Genomic DNA, 17,028 nt, shown 5'->3' with positions numbered 1-17,028 from the left:
TTAATTTGATATTACAATCATATATAAATATAATTAACCAATATAGACATGTAATAATATATATAGGCAAATTGGTTTTGTGATTACTACAGTACCCGTCAATTATCATGCTTCAGCATCAGTTTATCTACATATGCGCTTATTAATTACTCCCTCCGTCCACGAAATGAGTACCCATTTGTGGACGGCACGGGTTTTAAGAAATGTATGGAATGTAGTGTGAATAGTTTAAGGGTCCCACTTTTTTAGTGTATTAATTAAAGAGATGTGTGGGGTACACTTGCTAAAAAGGGAAATGAGTACTCATTTCGTGGACGGACGAAAAAGGAAATATGGGTACTCATTTCGTGGACGGAGGGAGTAATTAATAAACTCATGTTCCAGTTGAGTGTATGTATAAGAGTAAGAGTCTCTCTCACACACACAGGCCAAGCTCTGAAAAGAGTTTTACCCTATCCGTTGCTGATGATCAGTCGTTCAATAAGTGGAGTTGTTCTTTTTTTTTTTAATATAAAATTACAAGTCTCTATAAAACTTTTTTTTTGTTCTAAATAAACAACATAAGTCATTAATTGGTAGAGTGAATAAGACCTCACCTTTTCTTTCAAAAAGCAAGAGTTTGAATCCTATTGCTCACATTCTAAAAAATTGAATTTTTTTGAAGTTGCTAACCGGATTTCGGAGCGAATCAGTTGATTAACCGATTAACAGATCCGGTTAACCAGTTCAATTTTAGGTTAACATTTTGGTTGGTTAACCGGTAAACTGATTCGGTTAAAACTGAATCGAACCGATTACCAGCCCTAATTAGCAGCATTATTGGCTTTGCAGCACTCCTGATTATGCGGGATTCGACGCCATCTTAAAGATATCACATACCCGATAAAATAGGAGATTGACTTGAAGATAATTTTAGTTCTATGAGATAGAAACAAAATCTTGTTCCTATTAAGGTTCGTAATGTTTTTAGTCTATAAATATGAGCATATGTTCATTGTAAACGAACAAGCTACACTCGCTACATATTGCGCACACACAAAGTATTCAAAATCAATACAAAGTTTCAAATTTTCAATCATATTTCGCATCTTTATATTTTTTTAGTGCTGTTTATTTTGAGTACAATAATAATAAATTATATAAAAGCCTCAAAAGACGAAGCCTTTTCGGTTAAGTCAGCTTACAAGATCATAAGTACCGACGGCAGAATTGATCTCAACAGGAGAAAGGAGAGTGAATTTTATTCCATTTGGAAAGCCCCAGCTCCACCCAAAGTGATTACAACATCTTGGAAAGTTTTCAAAGGCAAAATGGCTACATGTGATAATCTCTTGAAACGAAAGGTGGCTATTCAACAACAGGGGGCTCTCTGCGTTTTCTATAAGTCGACGATTGAGACGGTTGATCATATTTTCTTTGGCTGTCAAAAGACCTTGGAGCTGTGGAATGCGACGCTCTCATGGATTGGCAAACAAATGGCGATGCATTGCAAGGTGATTGACCATTTTAATGCTTTTATTAACCTTGGAAACAAGAAAGATAAACGGTTTTTGATCGGTGTTTGGTCGGGACTGTTTTGGTGTATTTGGAAGTTGAGAAACGAACGCAAATTTCAGCATGGAGTCTGGAATTCTAAAAGAACTGAAGCGGAACTTAAATCGAGATTGTGGAGCTGGATGACGATGTACAACGTGCAGAAAGTAACTGAGGACTTCAGGAGATGGTTCGAAGCTGCGCTGTGAGGAAGTCCGGATGGTTCCTTCTGTAAAGTGCTCGGTGGTTTTGTGACGTTTTTGTTGCTACGGTTATTTTGTTTCTTCTATCTTGTTTCCCTTTTTTTTTTGGTACCGCTGGTACCGTCTTCAATGAATTTTTCTCTCTTTTCTGCTCAAAAAAAAAAATTATATAAAAGTATGTGAAGTTAGTTATGATTAGTGGTTGTTTTTCCTAAAAAATGAACAGTAGCCTTCATCTAAAAGTTAAAAGATTAATTTGTGGCAGTTAATTAGGATATTAATTAGTAGACGGTTGACTTGTATCATGTGTTTTTAATTGAAATTAATGTCAAGTATTACATCAATTATGACCGTGAATTGTTTTTATTTATAAAATTATATCAATTTAATTTGAAATCAATTAGAGATTAATTTAAAATTGATTTTTTATTATAGTATAGATATTGTTCCCGAAAAATATATCCTTTAATTAATCAATTAATTCTTGTTCCTGTCACTACACGCAATCATCTATCACAAATATCAATAATATCACAACTAAGGGGGTGTATTCGTTCAGGATTTCGGTAGATTTCTAAAATCTCTATGGATTTTAGTAATCTATCGATTTCACAGAGAGTCTTCATGATTTTTAGAATTCTAAACAGAAATCGGCAAAGATTTTGGATGAATTTTAACAAGAATTGCTTGTGGTTTTCCCGGATTTGAAACTAAAAAACAAGCGATCGTTGCGAGCCCATGAGCGGTGGACCGAGTCCCAGCGACCGCTGGCTTAGTGAATGCAGCCCGTTGGCTTCTCCGAGCGGCCGCTAGGGCCTTGCCATCGCTGGATTTGTGAGCATCGACCGCTGAGTGCCAACCGGCGTTGCCTTCTTGAGCCGCGTCCGCTGGAACCCAGCGAGTGCTGGATAATCTGAAGAATTTCGAATTCTCGTGGTCTGTGGTCGGATTTGTTCATGTGTATTTTTTGAACGAAATCAATGAAAGTCATTCCAAATTTAAAGTTCATAGATTTTTAAATACCTCTAGATTTTCATAGACTTTTAAAAGTTTGAAACGAATACCTCTGGATTTTTATAGACTTTTAAAAGTCTTGAACGAATACACCCAAATTTTAATTAATCTCGATAATTGTTAATTAACTATATATCAATAATCAAGTTTTTTTTATATATTTTTATTTTTTAATCTAACTAAATCTCGAGCCTTAACAAACCAATCTATACATCTAGACCGTGCTAGATAATAATGAACGAATGAGTTATAATTTTTTTTAAAAAAAAATTAATGCCTAATCTAATTAAGCTACGCAAATTAATTAAATCGATCTCTATTAATTATCTCAATTATGAGCACACCCTGTAACTCTTGTAAATATACAGTTGCATCATGTGGTTAACAATCATGGTTTTGCCTTTCGAATTCACATGTTCCCATGTTTTTGTATTAACTCCCTATCTAGTTATAGGAATTTACTAATTGTATTTATTTTATTTTAAAAGTTTCTTTAATTTTTTCTTTATTTAAAATTGATGGGAAGGCCCCCCAAAATTTGAGGTTGCCACCTAAATGGTTCAGTTAAGACACTGCACATGATTGTGTATCTTCATAATCACACAATCTTGTAATATTATTAATTAAAATTAGGTGGGGTACTAAATGTGTTGTCAATAACTAAATCTTGAAAATCATGTGTTTATATAGTCTCATATAACTCAGTATACATTTTTTTATCCTAAAAAAAACTCTATAAGTTGTACAAATTCGATTGGCCTTGCCCTAATTAATCTCTTTGTTTCTCAATTTGAAAACTTAAAAATCTCGGTTTTCCTAAGATAATTAAGGTCGAGATTATAGTAAGTTCATAAAAACTAAGTTATTTATACTTTAGTACATAAACTTTTATATATATATATATATATATATATATATATATATATAGAAAAGTTAAACAGAGAATGCTAAATATTTAGAGAATAGAGAATTCGTGAAATAAAAACGAACAGATCTACAATTTTTACGAACAAATCAATGTACCGCATGAACAACAATTTGCCCCGGGTTCGAATCCTGCTGGTGGCGAGTTTTTCTCTTTTTTCACTAAATACGTATGTTCATTAGTTATGTTGATCTGTTCGTAAAATGTATAGACTTGTTCAAAATGAAATATATAATAATTCTCTGTTTAACTTGACCCTATATATATATATATATATATATATATATATATATATATATATATATATATATATATATAGTGGAAGGATCAAGTGTAAACTCTATCTTACGGTGAAAACTAGATCCTATGAACAAACACATAAAATACGTGAACAAAAGATAGTCAAGTCGTGAACAATTGTAATACATAAAATACATGAACAAAGATGGTTGAATCTTGTATACACGTGAACATTTAGTTGTTCACGATTTGACTATCTCTTGTTCACGTATTTTATATGTTTGTTCATAGGATCTAGTTTTCACCGTAAGATAGAGTTTACACTTGAACCAAACCCTATATATAACTTTAGTACATAAACTATTGACATTTTCACAATTATGCCATAATTTAAAGAAAATAATAATTAAATACTCAAATTATTAAACTTTTAACAATTTCGTAACATAGTTTCTATCTGATGGCAAAAATTCTACGTGGCGTATTGAGAGTTGAAAAATTGATTAATGTGTAGAACATGTGATGAGAGAGTGTATCATAACTAGCGCTAACACTGGGTAGAAATAATCACACGAATACAAACAATACTTCCTTCATGGTCTAATTTCATGTCCTCTTAAGAATGATATCGATTTTAATTAAATGATTGAGTATATTGTGAGTGGAATAAGGGTCAAATATTTATGAGAGTATTAAAGTGATTAAAGTGGAGTAAGAGTCTCACCCTTTATGGAGTTGTGTGGAGTAATTTTACTAAAATAGAAAGGGATATAAAATTAGGCGATTGAGTAAAATGGCAAAAAGGCCATGAAATTTGGGGACGGAGAGAGTATAAAGCAACACAACAACTTGATAACTCAATTCGATGACCAACGTATATATGGGGTCTCGCCCAGGGGAAACATTTCACTACGTAGAAATAAGTTACAAAATGACTTACACAATAAGACTCCACCTTATTACGCCTAGCAACTTCCCAAAACTTCACCAACGATGCGTGTGCGCACACACAACTTGGACGTCATACTAACACTCATCACCCAAACCCATAATAAACAAGAGTCTAAAACTTTTTTACTATGAAGTTCAATAGTGTTTAACCTCACAAAAATACTCTACTCTAGAACTCATATTGTAACTCATAGTAGGAAAACACACAAATTGAACGCACCTCTAATTAATATGTGAATTATATGATTGAGGCAAAAATAATTTCAGTGCTCTACCTTTTTTGAACTTGAAATACTATTCAAATCCTAAATAATGATTTGTGGACTGGACAAAATACATTCCTTGCAAAAAGATACGTTCCTTAAATAAAGAAATTGTCTTGTACAAGAAATCTATTCCAAAAGGAAATTGTTGTATGCGTAGTCGCACTCTTGAAAATACTCTTACTTCATAAAGCACTTTGGAACAAAAACTTTATTATCTACGTATAATGATAAACTTTATTTAACGTATAAGCATATCTAGCAAACGGGAGTTAAGCTATAATTTAACAAAAGGAATGAAAAATGATTTGGCATCAAAACGTAATTTTCGTGCAAAAATGAATTGACACCAAGCTCTACGAGTTTATCTTACTGCCAAAACGATGCTGTTTTGATATTTACTTAATTTTAATTTTGTTTGGTTAAAAACTTAAAATCCAGCTCAACCCGCAGGATTGCCACATAAAATTTCCTTTGTCGAAAATGAAATAGGAGGATGTAATTGTTAAAAGTTTGATAGTTCGAACATATAATTGTTAGTATTTCTTTTGGTGAGAAAGTAATTGTTGTTATTTGGTAGTGTAGAAAATAGAATGACGATGAATGGAAAAGATGCAGAACTGAGTCGAGAATAAATTCTCTCTCCGTAAGGCAAAATTACTTCCGCTCTGTGCTCGCGGATCTACAGTAATTGCCCCCAAGATACAACGGTTTCGGGATGATAGACGAGTCCTTAGCACTAGGAGATCGCTATCCAGTCGAACGGCTTGATACTCGGGACTGAGTATGTAAACTAAACTAATATGGCAAATTGATTATCTGAATTCGTTGGTGTGTTTAATCTCATTCTGGAGGGCCCTATTTATAGTAGTCCAGGTAGGGGTGAGCAGACCCAACCCGAACCCACCGAACCCGCCCGGACCGACGGGTTTGATCCGGACCGGACCGACCCAAGACACATGTATGGTCCGGTCGAATTTCTAGGACCGAAATTTCGTCGGGTCGGTCCGGGTCGAAACCCGCTCGAACCCGCCGAACCCGGACCGACCCATTTATTTATCAATTAATTATTTATAAATTTATATATTTAATATTTATAACAATATTAATAAAATTTCAAATCAAATTTCTTCTAACCCTAAGTCAAGTCTAAAAATTCAAAATCAAACTTTGCAAAAACTGATATTGCGTGCGTGAAATATTAATATATATATCTCCTAAAATCTTGTGTATATCAATCTCTTATGTGTATATATGTATATAATGAAAGAGTACTGTATATGTGTAATTTTTGTGAATTGGGTTAATTAATTGGGAGTTGGGACGACAATTGGGAGTCTTGAATTGGGTTGATTATATTATTGGCGGGTCTGACCTGGACCGAACCGAACCCGTTGCTCGGGTTCGGTCTGGGTCTGGGTCGGTCCACACGTATAAATCGGTCCGGGTCGGTCCAATTTTTTGAAAATTTCGATCCAACAAACCCGGTGGGTCGGTCCGGGTCGGTCCGGGTCCGACCCGCTGCTCACCCCTTAGTCCAGGGGTTTCCTTGAACTGAAGTGACTGTTTGGCCAAATAGGAGGTCCGAACTGGCGTGTCTCTTCGGTCTTGAACCGTCGCCACGTGCCCTGTTAGGACAAACAGATCCGAACCATCGTGTCTCTTCGGTCCTCAACCGCTGCCACGTCGGTTTGGGCAAACAGGTGGTCCAAACCGTCGTGTCTCTTCGGTCCTTAACCGTCACCACGTGCACTGTTTGGGCAAACAGGTGGTCCGAACCATGGATATCTTTGGGCATTAATTACTCATTCAATTCTTTACAGATTTGAACAAGTAAATATATCAAATTAATCTACTCAACATGTAGATTCCAAAAATATCATTTAATATCATTAATTACAATGTAATCATGACATTAAATAAGCTATTTATTCCAACAATTGTGAGAATATATAGCAATAATTTGAGTTTTTTTTTTTTTCTAATTATAAGAGATATTGTAAAATCAAATAAGTCACTACACCACACGTAGGTGAGATCTCTGCACCATACAAAGGTGATAAATATCTATATGCACACAGGCAAGATCACTACACCACATAAAGGTTAGAAAATTACATTGCACTCGGATGGGATTGAACTCAAAACTTTTCACAAGAGAGAGTCTTTGGGTAATTCAACTTACAATGATTTGAGTATTAAAATCTAATTTTCCAATATATATATATATAAAGTGTGAAAGTATTGCAAAAAGCAAAATGCTTGAGGTGTTAATATAAGGAAGGGCGAATGTTTAATTTTGCTGTTGAAAAATCAATTTAAACACAACATTAAGAGTAAGACTACCGTTCTAACTGCAGCGTTTAATTACGAGAGACTCGAAAATCCATAAATTCAAATTAATTCAAGTGATCAATGTTTTATGGGCTCATGCATATATTAAAAATGACAACAACGAGTTGAAAAAATGATAATTGATAAAAGTGAAAAATAAAAAAGAAGCCATAATCATCGCATATACGTTAACTTGTCAATTTCAGGTGTACATTGTTCTTAAATTTATAAGTACGAGTTATCCGATATGTAAATTATATTCAACTCCAGTTAGGTTGTAGTATTAAATTACTTGTTCAATTCGGCTACATTAATTTTTTTTTGACGGGATTAATTATTTCAATTATACTTAACTACTTATTTACTTCTGTAATGTACGCCTAACAAATGTACAATTGTTTTTATTACTCCATCCGTCCCATATATATAGGCTTGTTTTCCTTTTTCGGATGTCCCATTTATATAGACTTATTTTCATAAAAAGTAATGTTATTTTACTCATTTATTATTATATCCCTATTTACTTTTTTAATTTACTCAACTTTAATCCATCATTAAATAATAAATATGGGCATATTAAAAAGTTTAATTATATATTTTTATTTCCAATGAATTTTATTAATCCTTGTGATCAAAATCTCAATCAGCCTATATATGGGACGGATGAAGTATTATTTTAGTAATTATAGGTTTGCAAGTTGCAACCATTCATAAAAAAATAATGTATATGATTTTTTTTATAGATGATGACGATGGAAAAAATAATTACAGGCAGCTAAAATTTGGTTTCACTTAATTATTTATTTTTAAAGAAGAATGATCAGTGACAAACCAGAGTTAACCACTGTTTCGCGACAAATCGATTCTATATACAGATATATATGTATGACTGTGTGTATGTGTGTGTGAAAATATATGTGTATGTAGACATTGGATTGGGGAGAATAATATTATTCCACCTAGTAGTCTTCAAAGGTTAGTTATAAATTGCATTTCAATTTTCTTATTTCTTTAAAAAAACTCTAGAATTAATAAAATATTTCATTCTGTTTGGTATCATTTTCTACAATACGATAACAAATAATTACAATATTAGTTATTTGTATCTATGTACAACATACATTTATGAAATAAAATATCAGAAATGGAATATTAATCATATGAGAATACTGCAAATACTTTTTTCCTGTATTATGATCATCATTTGTCCTCGTCATGAAAAAAGATGAAATTAGGAAACACATGAAAAAAGAGAGGGAAAAAAAGGGAAGTAGATATATAAAATGTGGAAGAATCAAATTGGTGGCTAGCTAATGGCAGAGAAAAAAAAAAAAAAATTGGAAAAGGGTTAATCCACATGGATGACACATGATGTATGTCTATATTCACATGCCTACCATGTTCAATTAAACCCTTTGTGTACATGTAACTTTTTCTAAATGGGCCATCATAAATATTTAGATGAGACAATTCATATTGGTCCATGTCACAACCCCTCATAGTAAAAACTAGCTGTTGGGACAATTTATTTACTAAGTACATGATTTGCCACCTAAATTGTTCTCATAAATGCTACATGTATATATGAATAGGTACATACCATCATCCATGTCGCATTTCATGTAATTATGTTGTTTTTATTTCTATGACTTGGAGATCATTGTAATTTTAGTTCTTTTTAATTTAATTTACATGTCCATATTCATTTTGTAAGGGAAATTGCACTCATTTATTCTTATTAATAGACATATGAGCAGTTTTAACATGAATTTCAAATAACATTTTATTTATGCCTCGTTAATTAATTTAGGGATAATATTAGTTCATTAGTGATTTTTGACGGCAAAAAATTTAATAGGCAGTCAAATATTACACATAGCATTTTCTCACTCGTATAAATAGAATAACGTGAAAATTGAGATGTTCTACATCATTAAAACAACATCGGTCATGTGTCTTTTTTTTTTCTTCAAAATTTTAAAAAATAAAGAAAAACTATGTCGTTTTATGACATGAAATATCTCAGTTTTCCATGTTATTAAATTTGTAATGTTGGAAATATAATCATGCGTCAAAACCAGCTACAAGCTCGGCTTTTCGTTGCCAGAAATTATTAATGGACTAAAATTATCTCTAAATCCATTCTGAGACTTGAATAATATATATATTAATTGAAGTTCAGTCTAAAAATATTACTATGACAAGTTATGAGTCTAAACCAGTCTAAATATAGATGTGCAGTATATTCTTTTCTTTTAATAATGCATGTGTGTATAATTGTGTGTCAAATGAACAATGCATTATACATCTCATGAGTCTAAACCAGTTCAATCACTTTTTTTTAAAATAAAAAATAAAAAATCTTTTGCTCCATGCATATACATGTAACATGTTAGTATGTTATTTCAAGTACATTAATTAATTAGTATGTTATCTTAAATAAAATAAAATTTAAAGTACAGGATAAAAAGTTTCATATACAATAGTAAAGTACAGCTATAGCTATTTATTTAATAATATATGGGGTGGAGCCAATTGGCGCACAAACATGCACCCTTTTCTTTTTTAATAATTCATGGGAAACTTAGAGTCGTTACTTTTCAAACATATTAGATAAATTCACCTTCATTATTAAAATTTATAGAGGCGTTAATAAAATTCTAACATATGATATATAGGTTCAGAAAAAACCACCCATTCTGCCACTAACTCGTTCCAAGCTAGATGACACAAACATCCAATTAATTTCTTCTTCTTGATATAAAAAAAGATATTCCACAATAAAAAAGTGTGTAGAAAATGAAAGATGGTGTAAGTTTTGCTATTTATTCTATGTAGGATGTAACAGTTAATGATTATGCTATTCTATTGTTGATAATTTTGCATGTGGGATGTTAGATACTTTGTTGCTATTATAGTGGATATAGATATAGATGAAAGGAATGTTAAAAAGAGGGGACCCCTTTTTAGAAATGGGGTGAAGCATTTCCGTTGCTGTGAAAATAGACTATATAATCCTTCTTTTTTTTCAAAATCCCTATATACTTATTACTCTACGAACTAGTTTAAGAAATAAATAAGAATCGAATTTATCTTCCCACTATTACATTACATGCATTCACATCACTCGCGCGCTGCTGCATATATATATATATATATATATATATATATATATATATATATATATAAGCAATTAAAACTTTTCTTCTCAAATTATGTATAAATAATTCTGGACAATTAATTAATCTATGTATTGTATTTGCGTCGAGTTGTAATTTTTTTTTTTTTAACCTTTTAACTATTACGTACAAAAATACTTTTGGGTCAAGCTGCAAAAATTGTTCAACCTTTGAAATATTGCACAAATAGCCTAGCATTTGAGTGCGAGTTGCAAATAAATTTCGAGCCTATATTTTCAAGTTGAAAATTATGATGTAAAAGGCTCTTATATGACGTGAATTTTTTATTTATTTTGTAAATTTCATGGTAATATATTTATAATTTGAGCGTCAAAATGACGTCAAAGTCTTTATTACACTCAAGTGTAATACATAATTTACAAAAAAGATTAGAATATTCACGTCAGATTAGAGTCTTCCACGTCCGAATTTATAGCCCGAAAATGTAAGTAAATAGCTTATTTTGGCACACTTTTCTTTATAGTTTATTCCATTTATAATGGCACTTTCCAAAAATAATATATTATTCCTATCTTCTCTACTATTTTTACAATATTTTCAAAATCGGACTGTTAGGTTTTTGCAGTTTGGCCCTAAAATTCACGCCATAACTATAACTAACTTAAAATTATTATCCCTCCGTCGCAATTTTTAGTATCCACGAACTAATTAATACACTGACAAACAGGGACGGATCTAAAGGCCAGGCACCCCAGGCCGTCGCCCGATCAATTTTTTTTTTGTTACCTATAAATGTATGATTTTAATTTTTTTTTATCTATATATGTTAATCTCGCCCGGTCATAATTATGTCATTTCAAATAATTATTCAAGATTCAACTCGTTTTCTTTATTAAAACTTTATTAATTAGAATCATCCGGTGAAATTTCGCCTGGTCATTATTAAATTTCTAGATCCGTCCCTGCTGACAAAGGTGGAGAAAATAAATTACAAAGAAAATGGAGTGAACAAAATTAAAAGAAAAGGAATATATCAAACTTTTGTACAATTCTCAGATCGGTTTCGATTTTCTCTCGTTTTTGAAAAAAGATACTCCATATATTTGAATTATGTTCCAGCGCGGCTGCGCGGGTGCTGTGCATGTTGCGTAGAATATATTTTCGTAGGATTAAAAGAAAAAGTAATCAAAAGCATTTAATAATTAATTACAGTTGGAAGATTGTCTCTCCATAGCGTTTATAGTTTTATCATAATCTACATGTTGAAAAAGTGGAAAACTCAGTTTAGTTATATAAAAAAAAAAATCATACTCTACATGTTTAAGGTGCATCTACTTTAATTGTAAAAATTTTCATTAAAAATTAATGATGGATAACAAAAAATAAGAAAATATTATATATATATATATATATATATATATATATATATTTTTTTATCATATGTTTATTAAAGATGAAAATATAAGAAAATATTGAAAAATATTTTCACACCCCTAACATTAGAATAATATTATCCAACATTTGAGAGAAAAAGAGTGAAAAGAGGTTACCCGAGAAAAGATTTCATCCTGCTTGAAGAAAATTTTCCATCACAATAAACATATGTGAAAATAGTAGAAAAAAAATGTGAAAATATATTTTTTCTCTCCTTTTCCATCACAGTAAACACACCCTTAAATCTCTAATTATATTTCACTAGCACACACACTATGTGTGTGTGGAGAGAGACATAGAAATGCTACATATGCCTTAAGTGAGCAACACTCACGTTATCGTTATCTTTTTTGTTTTATATATTTATTTTAATTATAATATATCACAAATTATTATATAGATCATTAATTTTATAATTATTACATAAGCAAATCAAAGCTCGATTTGTTTATTTTCCCTTTAACTTCAATAATCAATAAAAAGAACAAATCAAACTATATTTTTATGTAATTTATAAAATTAATTATCTCAACAATAATTTATGAGATATTAAAATTAAAATAAATATATATAACAAAAAATAGCGCTAAAATAAGCTAAACATGAACAATTCTCACATAAAATATGTAACATAATATTACTTGTATATATATCATCATTAATTAGCAATTATTACATGTTACAAAATAGAGAAAAAAAATAATATTAGTATTATTTTAGGTTACTGAATAAGAAGATATTTTATTGAAACTCAATCAATCAAGAGATACTATATAGATATTTCAATTTGTAAACGCTTCTAATAGTGTAAAATTAAATATTAAAAAAATGGTGCTATCTACTTAAAGACAGTGACCCTCCATCACCATCCATGATCCAGCCAAAGCAATTTTTTTTTTTTTTTTCACTTTAACAATAAAATAAAGCTAATATCTTCTATACGAAAATTAGCTTTATAATCTAGCAATTATATTGTGCCTTTTTTCAACACTTCATTTCTTTCAACACTTCATTTCTTTCATTGCGGCTGGAAAAAAGAAGAGAGAAAAAAGACTGCTTAAAGCTTTGTGGGTGGGAACAGTGTGGTTGCTATGGGAAAGTAGGAATGGTAGTCGTTTTCAGGACAAGGCTTGGGATATTGATAGACTTGTTTTAGAGATTAAGGGGAGACTTTGGAGTTGGAACGAGGCCTACAAAATCGTGGAGTTAGGAATTACTTTTACTTCTTGGTGTTCCAAAGATTTCAAACTTGTTTTGTTGTTTTGATTGGCATTCCTGATGCCTTGATCCCTTTTCTTTTAATAAAATTTTTACTTTACTGATCAAAAAAAAAAAAAATATTGTGCCTTTTTTGGCCCCTTAACCGTGGTTAACCATACAGTTAATTTGATTTTACTCACAGTTGATTTAAGTAGATGAAAGAAGGTATATCGATCTCATAATTGAAAAATAGACATAGATTCGATCGCACTGCAATTATACATACATGATCACAAAAATTTGTGTTAACTCATTGTTTGAATGTATATATCATATTCATGTCACTTTATATTTCACGTACGGTACAATTATATGGATATTAATTTGGATCGATTTTGAATTTGATCGGATATAATATGTAAATTTGAAAATAAACAAAATCTGGATTTTATTATGATAAAATTTGAACAACTTTTAATCAACTCAAATTAATCGACAATTTAGCTATAATATTGCCAATTTGGATTATATACATTTTTATAATAATACTTTGGAGTTGAAATATAAAATATAGTTTGGCAAGTGGCAACTTTGGGATCAGCAGTTTTTACTGTCTTGTTTCTCTCACATTAAATAGTGGACATAATCATGTACAGTACTTTTATTGATCAGTGAATTATAATAATTGATAAGTATTCTTTATAAAAAAGAGTTTCTTTATTCCCAACTTTTCACTATCTGCCTTTATTTGTCTTAATAATTCTGACTTTTATTTTATTTTTATATTTTATTTTGTGTCCTCTTTTTACAGTTTTCTCATTGATTATTCATGTTTTTTGGTTGTGCCATGTGACCCACTTGTAAATGGGATGTAACAGTTGGGAATTCCAGTCCTCCACAAAAAATATATACATATGCTTATTCATTACAAAAAACACAAAAACCAAAAATACTTATATATTTCAAATTACATAATTCATATCTACCACATTTTAACTATACCCTCAATTATTATTATTGAGAATTATTTACGATAATCACATGGTTTGGGTCCGTGTTCTATGAGGTTCTAAATTTTCCTTTCCATTTTATAACATAATTAACTTTTATTGGGAGAATTATTTACAATAGGTATACACTAATAAAAATAAATATTTTACTACAACAAACGTTGCAAACCATCCACAGTAAACTGCGTGCTTCTTACTTAAAATTTCAAAAAGACAAAAGAGAGCGATATTGTCAAATAGTAAAAGATATGCAAAGAAAAAAAAAGTACACACCACATATTTTCTCTATTTCAATGGTTTGTAAGAGCATCTCCAATGCATTGGTGCTTACGGGGTGTCTTAGAAGATGGTTCCCACCTAAGACACACCCCTCTCCAATGCATTGTGTCTTAGATGGGTGCTTAAATCCTCATTTTCACAAAATTCACATTTCTACACTTTTATTTTTAACATTCATATTTTATTAAAATTAAAATTCTACATTACAATAATTTAAAGACATAATTTAAATACAATAAAAAAATTAAAAATTACAATAATTTTCTAGGGCTCAATCGGACCAAAACGAGACCAAATGTGCTCCTTCAAGTCCAAAGTGAGGCGAGCATGCATCTCCGCGTCTCGCATGGATGCTTGTCGTGCAACAAATGCACGAAAATCCGGCGGAGCACCAGCACGAGGTTGAGATGCGGCGGTACTCGAAGCTTCGTCGGCGTCTTCTTCCCACTGTGTTGCGTGCTCGCCTTCGTCTTCGATGACCATGTTGTGCAAAATGATGCACATGAACATGATGTCGCTCATCTCCTCCTTGCTCCAAAGACGCGATGGGCCTTTGACGATTGCCCAACGAGCTTGAAGGATGCCGAAGGCTCGTTCAATATCCTTGTGAGCCGCTTCCTGCATCACTTTGAATCTCTTCCCCTTCGGATCCGTCGGATGTGTAGGACTCTTCACGAATACCGGCCAATTGGGATAGATGCCGTCAGTCAAGTAGTACCCACTTGTGTAGTAGGCGTTGTTGACTTGATATGTGACCGGCACCCCCATTCCTTGCAGTCGATCATTGAAAAACGTCGAGTTGTTGAGCACGTTGATGTCGTTGTTCGAATCAGGAGTCCCAAAAAAAGCATGCCAGATCCATAGATCTTGCGATGCGACGGCTTCGAGGATGATGGTCGGTTCCCCCTGATCGCCGCGAGTGTATGCGCCTTGCCATGCCATTGGACAATTCTTCCACGACCAATGCATGCAATCGAGGCTCCCTAGCATTCCCGGGAAGCCGTGCTTCGCCTCGTGCATTGCTAGAAGCCGTTGGCAGTCGGCGGAAGTTGGCCTCCTCAAGTATTCCGCACCGAAGAGGTGAATAATAGCTCGACAGAATCTGCGCAAGCACTCCAACAAGGTGGACTCTGCAATCTGGAGATACTCGTCGTACTGGTCCGCTGCCCCACCGTTAGCTAGCATACGAACAACAACCGTGCATTTCTGCAACGGTGTGAAGTCTGGTCTCCCAAGTGCATCCGTGCGTTGTTGGAAGTATGGATCGGATGCGACGGCATTAACGATACGCAAAAACAACGCACGACGCATGAGAAATCGGCGGTGGAAGACGTTGTCGGGGTAGACCGGATTTTCAGCAAAGTAATCCGCGTGCAAACGTAGAGCGCCGGCTTCACGGTCCCGATGAATGTAGGCCTTCTTTGCCACTCTTCGTCGCCGCCGACGAGGTTGCACATCCGGATCACCAATATCTTGAACAATTTGATTAAATTATTGCACAAGATTGGAAAATTCTTGAGCACGTCGCTCATCCTCGTGGCTTGATGAAGAGGAAGACATTTCTTATAGAGAATTTTTGTTGTGGAGATGATTTGTAGGTAAGAAAATTATTGGAATTAAGTTGGGATATATATAGATAAAGTGAAAAAAAAATATTAAAATCTCACAATACCGTTGGAAGCCAATGGTCGAATTTAAAAAAAAATAAAATAAAAAAATCAAACGGCAATATTAAAAAAAAAAATGAATTTCGATTTTTTTTTAAATGGGGCGCGTCCTCCGGACGCGCCAACCATTTCTTCTTTTCGCCCCGGGTCTCCGCCAAGACACAGCCTCGCATCAGGCCGCGTCTCTAGTGCAACCGCCCTCCCTAAGCCCCGGATCGAGACTCCTTTCGACGCCTGCGGTGGAGATGCTCTAATGATTCCAAATTGTTCCTACTAATTGAAGTATTTACCTTAGACTTCGAAGCTTCAATTCAAGCTATTTTTAATGTTTTCACTTATTTATATTTTCTTTATTAATTTGTATTACAATTAATTCAAACAACATAGTATTGACTTTTTTTTTTATGTAGATATATTAAATACGTATATATATACATAGTGAGAGAAAGTGAAAGAATTATATGAGGCGTAAATTTAGAAGGATAGTGGGAAAGCATCTCTAACAGCTAGAGAAGAAGCCCACTGCCAGCGAAGCATAGGTATAAAACAAATACCCTAGTAAAAATAATTGCTTTCTAAGATAAGCAACCACATATATATAATATTCTAAATAAATATATATATAGAGAGAGAAAAGATCCATAAGAAGAAAGAAAAGAAGATTAATTATACAATACAATTAATATACTACGTCTACGCCAATATAGTAGTAGTATATTGATTTTTAGAGAGAGAAAGAGAGAATACAGAGAGATAATGTGAGTGGTCTTGTTTTCATCATGTATTACGTACCATTCACCTCATGAAAATGTAGACAAATATTAGAGGTGCCCAT

The 17,028-nt window shown here is 32.5% G+C and overlaps 2 protein-coding genes across 2 annotated transcripts; one reads left to right on the top strand and one right to left on the bottom strand.

Annotated features, from left to right (window-relative positions):
* The first annotated feature begins 1,310 nt into the window (after window positions 1-1,310).
* LOC131009876 (uncharacterized) lies at window positions 1,311-1,742 on the top strand. The gene has a single exon (XM_057937282.1). It carries the CDS (start codon window positions 1,311-1,313, stop codon window positions 1,740-1,742), a length of 432 nt encoding a protein of 143 aa, XP_057793265.1.
* Window positions 1,743-14,537: 12,795 nt separating this feature from the next.
* Window positions 14,538-17,028, bottom strand: LOC131009868 (protein ALP1-like). The gene is made up of 3 exons (XM_057937274.1): window positions 16,986-17,028; window positions 14,819-15,998; window positions 14,538-14,604 (listed from the first exon to the last, which is right to left on the bottom strand). The coding sequence occupies exons 1-3, from the start codon at window positions 17,026-17,028 to the stop codon at window positions 14,538-14,540; spliced, it is 1,290 nt and encodes a 429-aa protein (XP_057793257.1).

Source organism: Salvia miltiorrhiza, chromosome 1 (assembly GCF_028751815.1).
Source record: "Salvia miltiorrhiza cultivar Shanhuang (shh) chromosome 1, IMPLAD_Smil_shh, whole genome shotgun sequence".
Classification (NCBI taxonomy): Eukaryota; Viridiplantae; Streptophyta; class Magnoliopsida; order Lamiales; family Lamiaceae; genus Salvia; species Salvia miltiorrhiza.
The sequence above is the reverse complement of the archived record's forward strand: the minus strand, read 5'-3'. Positions and strand labels throughout refer to the sequence as shown.